A 12,283-nucleotide genomic window follows, 5' to 3' on the forward strand; every position below is an offset into this window, starting at 1 on the left:
GATCCGCCTGCCTCTGCTTCCCGAGTGCTGGAATTAAAGGCGTGCGCCACCACCTCCTGGCTCATTCCTTTCTTTTTGAAGACAGGGTTTCTTGGTGTAACAGCCCTGGTTGTCCTGGAACTCACGCTGTAGACCAGGCTGGCCTTGAACTCACAGAGATCCACTGCTCTGCCTCCTGTGATAACTAGCTACTGAGTAGAGTGTCTCTGCCCCCCGCCCCCGCAAGCTCGCTCATCCTCCTGCTCTTTCTTCATTTCCCCTCTTTTCTTTCCGTGGTTGAGAGCACCTGCTGCCCTTGCGGAGGACTGGCGTTCTGTTCCCAGCACCAATGTCAGACAGCTCACAACCACCTCTAAGTCCAGTTCTGCTCTCTTCCCCTGAGATCCTCCTGCCTCTGCCTCCCAAGCGCTGGGATTAAAGGCGTGTGCTACCATTGCCTGAATTCTATGTTTAATATAGTGGTTAGCTTTTTCCTCTGATCTCCAGATAAGCTTTATTGGGGTACACAGATAACCATACTCTTCTGGTCTCCACAGGCACCTGCACTCACGTGCACCCCCCATATAAATTTAAAAACAAATTAAAGACTTTCTCATCCAAGGACTTCATTCCAGAGAAGAGTTAAAGGATCTTCACCCTCGGCACCTTATTAGTTGTCTTTTTCTAAACCAAACTTCTAGGGAAAGGGCTCAGATCTTTCTCTGCATCTACACGTAATTCATCTTGTGTGCAAAGAATATAATATTGCTGTCTTGCCCACATCTCAGACTGTGATGGGATACCACGATGAAAGCAGCGTAAGGGAGAAAGCATTAATTCCAGCTGGAGGCTCAGGAGTACAGCTCTTCACGGCAGGAACTTGAGGAAAACTGGTGCCGTCCATACTGGGTGGGTCTCCCTACAGCAGTCACCACTCACAGCTGTCCTAGAGGACCTTCTTCTGGGAGATTCTAGGTCTCATCGAGGTGACAGTTAGTACTAGCCACCACATTTGCTTTTCTTTCTTCAAATTTGTTTATTTTTATTTTATGTGCATTGCTGTTTTGCCTGCATGATACACCTCCCATGTCTGTTGTGTGCCGGATCTCCTGGAACTGGAGTCACAGGCAGCTGTGAGCCACCATGTGGGTGCTGGGAACTGAACCCAGGTCCTCTGGAAGATCAACCAGTGCTCTTAACTGCTGAGCTCTCTGGCTCTGCTATTCTTTTTTTTTATGATTTATTTTTTATTTTAAATTTTATAAACTGGCTTATGATAACTTGCAAAAATAAAATCACAGGTTTAAAATAAGCCATATCCCAATGAACTGTCCATCTCAATGAACTTCTGTAGAGTTAGAGTAGCCATGGAATGGAAGCTTGGAGTTTACATTTTTATTATCAAATATATTTTTATGCATATATTCATCACCCAAAACAAAAATCCATGACAGAGTTAGAAGCAGGAAAACTATCAGATTTATCTCCTCTTTTATAACTCGATACCTGCAATCAGTTCTTTCTCATCCCCTAATCTGCAGCCTTGTTTTCTTTTCAGCATGTTGTGCTGTACCCACACATATATTTATTTACAGACAGACATATATGATCGTATGGGTATTTATTTATTTTTAATTGTGTGTCTGTGTGAGACATTGTGTGTATGTGTACCATATACATGCAGGAACCTGTGGAGGCTAGAAGAAAGTGCCAGGTTCCTTCGAACTAGAGTGACAGGTGGCTAATGGGGGTGCTTGGACTTGAACCCAGGTTCTCTGCAAGAGCAACAAATCTCTCTGTTTCTGTCTCTCCTCCCTTCCCCTCTGACGACGGGTCGCACTATGTAGCCCTGGATGGCCTGCAACTCACTATGTAGACCAGGCTGGATCCCATCTGTGTCTGCCTCCCCAGTGTTGGGACTAAAGGTGTGTACCACCACGGCTGGCACAGCGAACACTCGTAACTCTCCAAACTCAAGCTTGCTGTTCTCGTCTGCTCTCCCCACTCCAGCATCTACTAATAGCTTCTGGGGATTTTACCACATTGGTTCAGTCTGTCCTATTTTTAAAATGACCACGAATAGGGCCTTTCAGATGACTTAGGGAACTGTGGTTGGTATGTAAAATGAAAGAAATTTAAATAAATAAAAAGGAAAGAAAAAAAAGATGACTTAGCCAGGAGCAGGGGTTCGTGTCTTTAATCTGAGCACTCAGGAGGCAGAAGCAGATGGATCTCTGAGTTCGAGGCTAGCCTGGTCTACTGAGTGAGTTCCAGGACAGCCAGAGCTACATAGAAAGACCCTGTCTCAAACAAACAAACAAACAAACAAACAAACAAACAAAGACAAAAAACAAAAAAAGTTGACTTAGCAGATTTTTAAAATGGTGCCTGCCTTCTATAGACAAACCTGAGTTTTGCCCCAGAAACCACACAGTAGAAGAAGAGAATCAACCCCCCAAAGTTGTCCTCTGCTCTCCACACATGTGCCACGGCATATGGGGACACACACACACACACACACACACACACACACACACACACACACACACTCACAAACAAAATAAATGTTTAAAAAATTAAAAACCGGCCGGGCGGTGGTGGCGCACGCCTTTAATCCCAGCACTCGGGAGGCAGAGCCAGGCGGATCTCTGTGAGTTCGAGGCCAGCCTGGGCTACCAAGTGAGTTCCAGGAAAGGCGCAAAGCTACACAGAGAAACCCTGTCTCGAAAAACCAAAAATTAAAAAAAAAAAAAAAAAAACAAGTAAAAAATTAAAAACCTACAGATGTACTCAAAACATTGTTGTTTTTGTTTTTTGAAACAGGGTTTTTCTGTGCAGTTTTGGTGTCTGTCCTGGATCTCCCTCTGTAGACCAGGCTGGCCTCGAACTCACAGAGATCCACCTGACTCTGCCTCCCAAGTGCTGGGATTAAAGGCGTGCGCCACCACCGCCCAGCTGTACTCAAAATATTGTATAAAATTACAAGAGCTGGGCATGGCGGTGTATTAGGGTTCTCTAGAGAAACAGAACCAATAGAAGGTATATATATTATAAAAGGTGTGTGTGTGTGTGATGTATATGTATATACATGTTCTTGTGAACGTGTGCACATGAAGATGTGTATATACACTCATGTGAAGGACAAAGGTCATGTGAAGGTCAGATATCTCTCTTGTTTGATCTCCACCTTATTTTTTGAGACAGGGTCTCTTACTGGACCTGTCACTCACTATTCAGCAAGGCTGATGGCTGACTGAACCACAGGAATCCTCCTGTCTTGGCCTCCCCACCACTGGGGATTATGTGGGTTCTGGGGATCCGAACTCATGTCCTCATGCTTGAGTAGCTGGCATTTTACTGACAAGTCTTCCCAGCCGTGAGGCTAGCTTTGTCTGGGTCTTTTGTCAGGTGTGTCGCTCATACTGGCCTGAAACTGGTGACTCTCCTGCCTCAGCCTCCTGAGTGCTGGGACGACAGGTATGTACCACCATTCCAACTTTGCCGATTCAGTTTGTGCAGCATTCTGCCCCTCCGTGGTGAGAGTCCTTGTCCTCCCTGGGCAGCCATTGGGGACCGGGCTGCTCTAGGGTCAGCTTCCTTTGACAGGCTGGCCACATAGTGATTGTCCTTGGTGGCCCCCTCAGGCTCTGCCCTTGGCTTTCTCTCTCCCAGGCTGAACCTCCGGGAGCTGGGCCCCTGGGCCTCCCACATGCGCTGGCTGGTCTGGATCATGGCCTCCACTGGTACTATCTATGTCTTTTTCTTCCATGAACGGTAAGTCAGGGCTGGGGGACTCACATTGGTGAGTTGTCCCTTAATTCTTCAATACCACCTGCTCAGCAGCCTCAAGCAGGTGAGCCCCCAAGATGACCCCCAAAATGCTTGCATCCTACCCTTGAGGACCATGGCTGTACACCAGATCCCATGGCCGAGAGGGACATATCTAAAGCAGTGTGTGTGTGTGTGTGTGTGTGTGTGTGTGTGTGCGTGTGTGTGTGTGTGTGTGTGTGTGTAGGGGCCAGAGTTTAATGCTGGCCAGTGAGCACTAGAGATCCTCCTGTCTCCCATCCGAAAATGAGGTTGCAGATGTGTGTGATCATGCCTGGCTTTTATGTGGGTGTGGGGATCTGAACTCAGGTCTTCATGCTCATACAGAAAGCCCTTTACTAGTGAAGCCATCTCCCTGGGCCCTGAATGTTTTAAAAAAAAAAATCATAGTGGGTGTTGGGGAGATGGCTCTGTTGGTGAAGTTCCTGTTGTTCAAGCATGAAGTACTGAATTTGATCCCCAGGACATACTTTAACAGCTGGTCACAGTGGTGTACCCATTGTCCCTCTGCTGAGGAGGCAGAAACAGGAGGATCCCTGGGACTTGCTGGTCAGCCACCTTACCTTACTTGGCAAGATCCCTATCAGTAAGAGACCCCTTTTCAAGGTGGACAGCACCTATGAAATGACACTTGAGGCTACTCTCTGGCTTTCACACATATGTGCTCACACCTCATACATATGTGCATCTGCACACCCATGAACACACACACACACACACACACATCAAAAAATTCTACTTCGTGTATGTGTGTCTGTGTGCGTGTATATGTACGTATGTGTGTAGGTACCCAAGGAGGCCAGAAGAGGGTGTCAGATCCCCTAGAGCTGGAGTTGTAGGTGGTTATGAGCTGTGTACTTGCCTAAGGAGTTGTGGGTGCTGGGATTCGAACTACACATGCTCTTAACTGCTGAGCCATCGATCCAGCACACTATCCTCTCTAGATCATTTTTTATGACATCATAGGATACTTGACCCACTAAGTGAACTAGGTCACATATCACCTACCTTCCCTAAACTGTGTTATCAGACAATGGGGAACGGCTTTAAGAGGTCACCCCGAAACCTTTTTTTTTCCTGCTGTGGGACTGGAATGACAGTCATTAAATGTGGAGGAGAGAGAATCCAGGGAAGCAACAGAAAATAACCAAGTCCTACAACCACGAGCCCACAGGGCCTCCAGGAGACAAACAATCCAGACTGGCACAGGGCTCGGTTCACCTAGCAATTCAGCACAACTGAGAATGACTGCTTGGGCCCTGTGGGAGAAGATGCTGCGATTAGTAACGTCGGCCATAGGCCACACATTGGTGATATCCATGTACTTGCTATGCTTAAACTTGCAACCCATGTTCTACCTACAGTGTAAACTTTAGAAGCTCAGAAACAGGCTCAGAGAAGCCAAGGGGCTTGTCATATGATTTGCCCAAGGTCACATGACTCCCATTACCCGTTGATGTGGCTGGGTAGAATATGAAAAGAGGAGTTCCACACAGAGAACATCTCCTCTTCTTACTGTGCTGGTCTTCAGCGACAGGAAGTTGTGTGCTCTGTCCCTCTTTGGAAGCTTGTCCTGAGACCACATGATTTGTCTTCCCAGGTACAAGCTTGTGGAGCTGCTCTGTTATGTGGTGATGGGATTTTTCCCTGCCTTGGTCATCCTCTCCATGGTAAGTCCCACTTGCCCAGGGTGAGGACACCCATCTTCTGGAAGGAACACATGCGTGAGCTGGACCTGCCTCTTGAGACTATCAATCAAGCCCTCTCCTTTGGCAGCAGGGGAAACAGAGGCTGAGTGGGTCTGTGTGCTTGCCTAAGGGGACAGAGAACAGGGAGAGCTCGCATGGGAGCTGCAGCATCCCTTGTGCCTAAGTCTGAGGTTAGGTCTCCATATCCTATGAAGATGACTAGACAGCTCGGGCAAGACACTGATCATGGTGCCTGGCACATAGTACCTGCTGAGAAACACTAGGTGTTTTGACTACTGTGTGGTTAACATTCAGTGACAATACTCTTGAGGAATATGTTACCGTGTGTGTGTGTGTGTGTGTGTGTGTGTGTGTGTGTGTGTGTGTGTGATGAGATACCTTAGAGCTATTCACAATACCACCCAAAATGTTTTAGATTCATTTTTTTGTCGAATGACAAATAGCAACTTAGAGGGCTGGACTGGAGAGATGGCTCAGTGGTTAAGAGCATTTGTTGCTCCTGCAAGCCAACCTGAGTTTGGTTCCCTGCACTTATATCAGGTGGCTTACAAACACACTTTTCACTCCAGGCAATCTGATGCCCTCTTCTGGCCTCCATAGGTACTGCACAGAAATGGGGCATATACCCTCCCTCCCATATACATACACATAACTAAAAATGAAATAATTTTTTAAAAGCGGTTTAGAAAAGAAAGGGTTTATTTGGATCACAATTGCAGGTTACAGTCCATCATTGCGGGGAAGCCCAGGCAGGGAGCTTGAAGCAACTAGTGACATCCACAATCAAGAGCAGAGAGAAAAGAGTGTGTGCTTATTACTCCGCTTACCATTTCTACTGTCATACAGTCCAGGACTCAAATCCAGAGACTGGTGTTGCCCATTTTTAGGCTTCGTCTTCAGACATCAGTTATAATAATCAAGACAATCTCCTACAGACAGACCCACAAAGCAACATGATCTAGACATTTCCTTGTGACTCTCTTCTCTGGTAATTCTAGATTGTGTCGAGTTGGAGGTTAAAATTAAGCACCACACAGGATCTTTAAGATTTCTAAGAGACGTTTTTTATTTTTTGAGAGGAGCTCCTGTAGCACAGGCTAGCCTCAAACTCATTATATAAAATGGTGTTGCTTTTTCAAGGCTGAATAACATTCTTCATGTCCAGTTCTTTCTTCTTATTTTTTTTTCTGTTTTAATTTGTGTTGTTTGCATGAGACAGAGTCCTGCTCTGTAGCCCAGGCTGGCCTTGAATCCCTTCTTCCTCTGCCTGCTCAGTCCTCGGGTTGCAGGCAGGTGCTACTTGCCCAGTCTACAAGAGACTTTGTTTTGTGTCTGTTCAAGTTGTAGAAAGACAAGGACAGTGGAACCCGATTGACCTAAAGATGGTTAGGTCCTGTGTGTCAGTACAGATGATGGGCACGAGTGTGGCTTCCGGCACCCAGGTTAGGCGACTCACAAACACCTGTAACTCCAGCTTAGGGGGTCTAGTGCCCTCTTCCTGCCTTCTTGGGCACTCACACACATGTGGTGCACACACACACACACACACACACACACACACACACACACACACAAACAAATAAATAAATAAATAACTTTTAAAAAAGCTGGCATGATGTGTGCCCTTGTAATACCAGCACTGGGAAGATTTCTGAACTTGCTGGCCAGCCAGTATAGCCTTACCTATGAGCTCCAGGCTAGTGAGAGACCCTGTTTCATAAAAACGAGGTGAGTGGTCAGGTGCTGGGGGATTATAATTCCAGCACTTGAGAGGTAGAGGCAGGTGGATCTCCATATCTCTGAGTTTGAGGCCAGCCTGGTCTACAGAGCAAGTTCCAGGACAGCTAAGGCTATACAGAGAAACCCTGTCTTGAAAACAAAACAAAACAAAACAAAACAAAACAAAACCGAAAGTGGATGGTGTCCTGAGGAGCAGTGCTTGAGGTGGACTTCTGACCTCCACATGCGTGCACACGTACCACACACCACACATACGCGCACACACACACACACACACACACACACACACACACACACACACATACACACACACACACACAGAGAGAGAGAGAGAGAGAGAGAGAGAGAGAGAGAGAGAGAGAGAGAGAGAGAGAGAATCCTTCTTCTCTATGGCTAAGATTCCTTCCCCTGAGAAGATATAAACATCTACTCCTCCTTGAGTCCGCCGAAATCCACCTTAGGTTTACCTGCAGGGCTTTGTGTGAGGGATTATGGGCAGGAGCATGGGTGACTTTCTAGCAACCACACTGGAAGATTGCATCCATCATGCCTGATGACTCCTCATGGCTATGGAGATGGAGTTCCCTCCCATATTGCCCACCGATAGCCTCTAGCCCTTCTCAGAGACCCCAAGGCCATTTGCAATTGGGGACAAATTGGGAGGGATGGCTGGATACTCAGTGGAGGCTACCATGACCCTCCCTGGCCCCCTTTTTCCAGGAGGGAATGTCAGCACTCAACAAGCCCAGCTGTGATGATCCTTGGTGAGCAGGCTAAACCTCCTGAAGATGGCAGCAGTTTGGCTGGGAGGATAGCTTTGCACACCATCCTTCCATCCAGGCCATGGCATGCTCCTTCTACTGTCTCTGTGGACTTGGCTCCTTTGGGACAGTCACATTTTATGGTAGCTGTCCTTTCATGCCTGGCTTATTTCACTTAGTGTTGTGTCCTTGGAGCTCCTCCACACCGTGGCTTGGTCAGAATTTTTTTTTTTTAAGGCCAAGTAACAAATAACATTCCCTGATATGAGTATATCAACTGACTGTGGGTATGTGTGTGCAATGATGGGGATTGAACCCAGGGTGTTGCACATTCTAGGCAAGTGCTCTACTATTCAGCCAAATCTCAAGCCCCCCCCCCCCCCACCTTTTTAGGGTCTCAGTATTTAGCTAACATTCTTGAACCTGCTATGTGACCCTATAAAAGCAGGGTTTTTGAGATTTTGGCTTTGTTTTGTTAAGACAGAGCCTCGTGTAACCTGGCATGACCTTGGATTTCTAATCCTGCTGCATTTGTCCTTCTCCCAAGTGCTGGGCCTCTGAGGTTCGAGTTCACTATCATCAACCAATTGCAGATTTGGAAAAGTAATATGGGAAAATTTGATATCACAGTGTTGAGATTTCCTAGGGGACTCTGGACTTGTTCACAACTTGCATGTCTTTTCGTTTGGGTGGCAGGAAATGACTAGCTCTTCCTCTGACTTGTGTCCAATCCTTTTCTTCCAACAGCCCAACACTGAGGGCATCTGGGAGCTGATGACAGGAGGGGTCTTCTACTGCTTGGGTATGGTGTTCTTCAAGAGTGACGGGAGGATTCCCTTTGCCCATGCCATCTGGCACCTCTTTGTGGCATTTGGTGCTGGTACCCACTACTATGCCATCTGGAGGTACCTCTACCTGCCCAGCACACTGCAGACCAAGGTGTCCAAATGAGATGACCCAGACTCCATGGGTCATTTAGACTTTGGGATCAAAGCATCTTGGGAAGTGAACTGAGAACTCTAACCCAGAGCATAGTGCCAAGGTCTGCCTGCCTTTTCCTGGATGGAATTCTTTAAGGGTCTAAGGTCCCTTTCACTGACAGCCAGACCACCTTTTGAGTCTCCAGCAAGGAAGAAAACATTTAGTCATCTCCACGGAAAAGAAATTAATTCAGTACTGTATTTCTACTTTAGACAAATGACTTTTTTTTTTTTTTTTTTTTTTACTATAACCAGTATTAACATCTTCAGAAAAGGGCAAAATTGGGAATGACCATTTGAGAAGTAATTTTTAAGGTCCTGAGAACCTCCCTTTCTGCTGCAGGGGAAAGTCACCTAGCATTATAGATGATAGATGGGGAATATCCCTGACCATTTCGGACATCACCAATCAATTGCAGAATTTGCATAGTGGTAGGTAGAATTCAACATAGTGCCCCATGCAGACATTACTAATTGATTCTGTGCTCATGATGGAACTTCTTGGCTGGCCTGGTGTGTTAAGAGACAGGATCACAGCAGAGCCATTAGAAACCACTGTATGGAGGAATATGCTTATCTCTGGACACAATTACCTTCTATTCCCTCCTGTCCACCTTCAAGGAAACACTGGTGTGGGATGTTTGGAGGCATTGCAGGGAAACCAAGGCATACATTCCAAGCAGCTGCTGACACTCCAGTCCACCATGGCTGGTCCTTGGTACTGGAGGAGCTGAGAGCTGGGATGAGGATGCTGCTACTTAGCTATTTCTTCTCATCTCACAGATTCCAGAGAAATGATGAAGCTGCATTCAGCAGGTTTTTTTTTCCCCCCTTGGTTTTCTGAGATGGCTTCCAGAGGTCCCTCTGATGGGCCCAGGAGCAGGGTCTTCAGCTATCAGAATTATGGAATGTCTGCATCCCCAACCTCTGAGGTGACATGTCAGCTAAGAACATGGCTGCCAGGGGCCTATCCTCAGTCACCTCTACTCCTGGGCTAGCCTCGTCATAAGATGCCACCTGGACACTGGCTGAGTATTGGAGCTGCGGGCCATGCTCCTGACCTGAACTGACAACTCAGAATCTCTGGAAGAGGCTACTGGAAATCCAAGGTCTTACTCAACAACTTCCAGCCAGATGGGTGTGGGCGAGGGTGGGCCTGGACAGGGTGCCTTATACTTTGTTCTAGCACATTCCAAGGTATTTCAGGGCTTCAGCACCTGGAATCCCATATGTCAAAGCCAGTATTAAATCAAGTTTATGCATTCCTCAGAAAGATGGTTTTGGAGCCAGTGAGCTTTAGGATTGGTTTTGTCTAGCCTGCCTGTGCATATGAGTGCTGTGTGCATGTATGAACACGTGTGAGTGTGTGTATGTGAACAGGACCTCCAGCCCCTGGAAACCATCTTGGGTAATGCTGTCCCATGGATCTCCCCCATGTTTCCTCCAGCTGGGGGTCAGGGTTCAGAGAAGAGGACCACAATGGAGACAGCTGACTGCAGACCGGGACCCTCATACCTGGCCTCCCCTTGTGTCTGAGGCTATTGGGGGGAGGGGTGGGGCATCTGGAATGCTGTGTGGGAACTCCCCTGGATGTGGCACTGGTCAGACCAAGAGAATCTTTTGTCACTAGGATGCTAATGGGGACAAGGAGGTTCCCAGGAACAGTCATGGATGCCAGGACACTGACTTGGCACTTCAAAGTGACCACATGGCCCCTGTGGAGCTCATGAGGTGAACAGCTCCACCTCCTGTGCCCCTGGGCTGAGCATTTGATTTGAGTTGGCCCTAGATGGCTACCCCACATGTTGTCTCTCTCCTACCCAACTCCTACTCATCCTTCAAAGCCCAAATACACATTGAAGAGCTTGTAGATTTTGTGTGACTCTGGGGCTATCTTCTGCACACCCTCATTCCTCGTGCTTATTTGTACCACAGCTCAGAGCCCTGTCTGTCACTCAGGTACTTAAGTTGCTCCTGGAGGGCAGAGCTGTCTTGCTAGGATTGTCATCAAATTTGGCCTTCCCCATCTGCAAAGGTTTACGTCAATCTCCTGCTCTCTGTGGCAGGTGCTGCCAACTAAAAAAACAAAGTAAATGAGACAGTGCTTTATAGGGGGCTGGAGAGATGGCTCAGCAGTTAAGAGCATTTCCTCCAGAGGACCTGGGTTCAATTCCCAGCACCCGCATGGCAGCTCACAACCATCTCTAATTCCTGTTTCAGGGGATCTGATGCCTCTTCTGGCCTCTGCAGGTACTAGGCATGCATGTGATGCACAGACATACGTGTAGGCAAAATACCCACACATATAAAGATAGATAGATAAATAAATAAATAAATAAATAAATAAATAAATAGGACTACATGAAGAAAGGAATAGGGTAATTAATATCCAGTGGGGCTGCTGAGATGGCTCAGAAGTGAAAGTGCTTGCTGCTAAGCCTGCTGACCTGAGTTCAGTTCCTGGGGCCCATAGTAGGAGAGACTGGACTTCTGTAAGCTATCTTCTGTCTTACACACACACACACACACACACACATACAAGCACACACACACACACACACACACACACACACACACACACACACGGTGATATTTGTAATCTAAGAAATAAAGCTTGCCTGAAGATCAGAGGACAGAGCCAGCCACAAAGTTAAACATAGAGGCCAGGCAGTGGTAGTATACACCTTTTTTTTTGTTTTGTTTTGTTTGTTTGTTTTTCGAGACAGGGTTTCTCTGTGTAGCTGTGGTGCCTGTCCTGGATCTTGCTCTGTAGACCAGGCTGGCTTCGAAATTCACAGAGATCTGCCTGGCTCTGCCTCCCAAGTGCTGGGATTAAAGGCATGCTCTACCACCACTCAGTTTGATAGTACACACCTTTAACCCCAGTATTTGGGAAGCACACACACCATTAATCCCAGCACTAGGATGGTTGAGATAGGAAGTGAAATGGCTGAGTGGAGAAACACATATAAGGCGTGAGGAGACAGGAACTAGAGAGCCTTTCAGCTGAGGACTCAGGAGCATTCCGAGGATTCGTGGAGTTGGTGAGGTGAGAAGTGGCTGTGGCTTGTTCCTTTGTCTCTCTGATCTTTCAGCATTTACCCCAATATCTGGCTCCAGGTTTTTATTATAAGACCATTTAGAATTCATGCAACACACACACGCATACACACAGTAATTTAAAATGCAGCATCAGCCTGTGTCCTAATTAGTTATGGTGAAATTTCAACTATGGGTAACACTTGGGAGCATCCTAAAAGGCCGTGGCTACTCTTCCTTCCCTTGC

General features: G+C 47.0%; 1 protein-coding gene across 2 annotated transcripts in view; it reads left to right on the forward strand.

Annotated features, from left to right (window-relative positions):
• The window catches only part of Mmd2 (monocyte to macrophage differentiation associated 2), a 52,888-nt gene extending 42,606 nt beyond the window's left edge, over positions 1–10,282 (forward strand). For both annotated transcript variants that reach the window (XM_052754183.1, XM_052754182.1), the window contains exons 5-7: positions 3,652–3,753; positions 5,408–5,477; positions 8,765–10,282. In XM_052754183.1, coding sequence (XP_052610143.1) covers positions 3,652–3,753; positions 5,408–5,477; positions 8,765–8,968 — 376 coding nt within the window. In that variant the 3' untranslated portion in view covers positions 8,969–10,282. The remainder of the gene's footprint in view (positions 1–3,651; positions 3,754–5,407; positions 5,478–8,764) is intronic.
• Positions 10,283–12,283: the final 2,001 nt, after the last annotated feature.

The sequence above is a fragment of the Peromyscus californicus genome, unplaced genomic scaffold (genome assembly GCF_007827085.1).
Source record: "Peromyscus californicus insignis strain IS unplaced genomic scaffold, ASM782708v3 Scaffold_2__1_contigs__length_46816999, whole genome shotgun sequence".
NCBI lineage: Eukaryota > Metazoa > Chordata > Mammalia > Rodentia > Cricetidae > Peromyscus > Peromyscus californicus.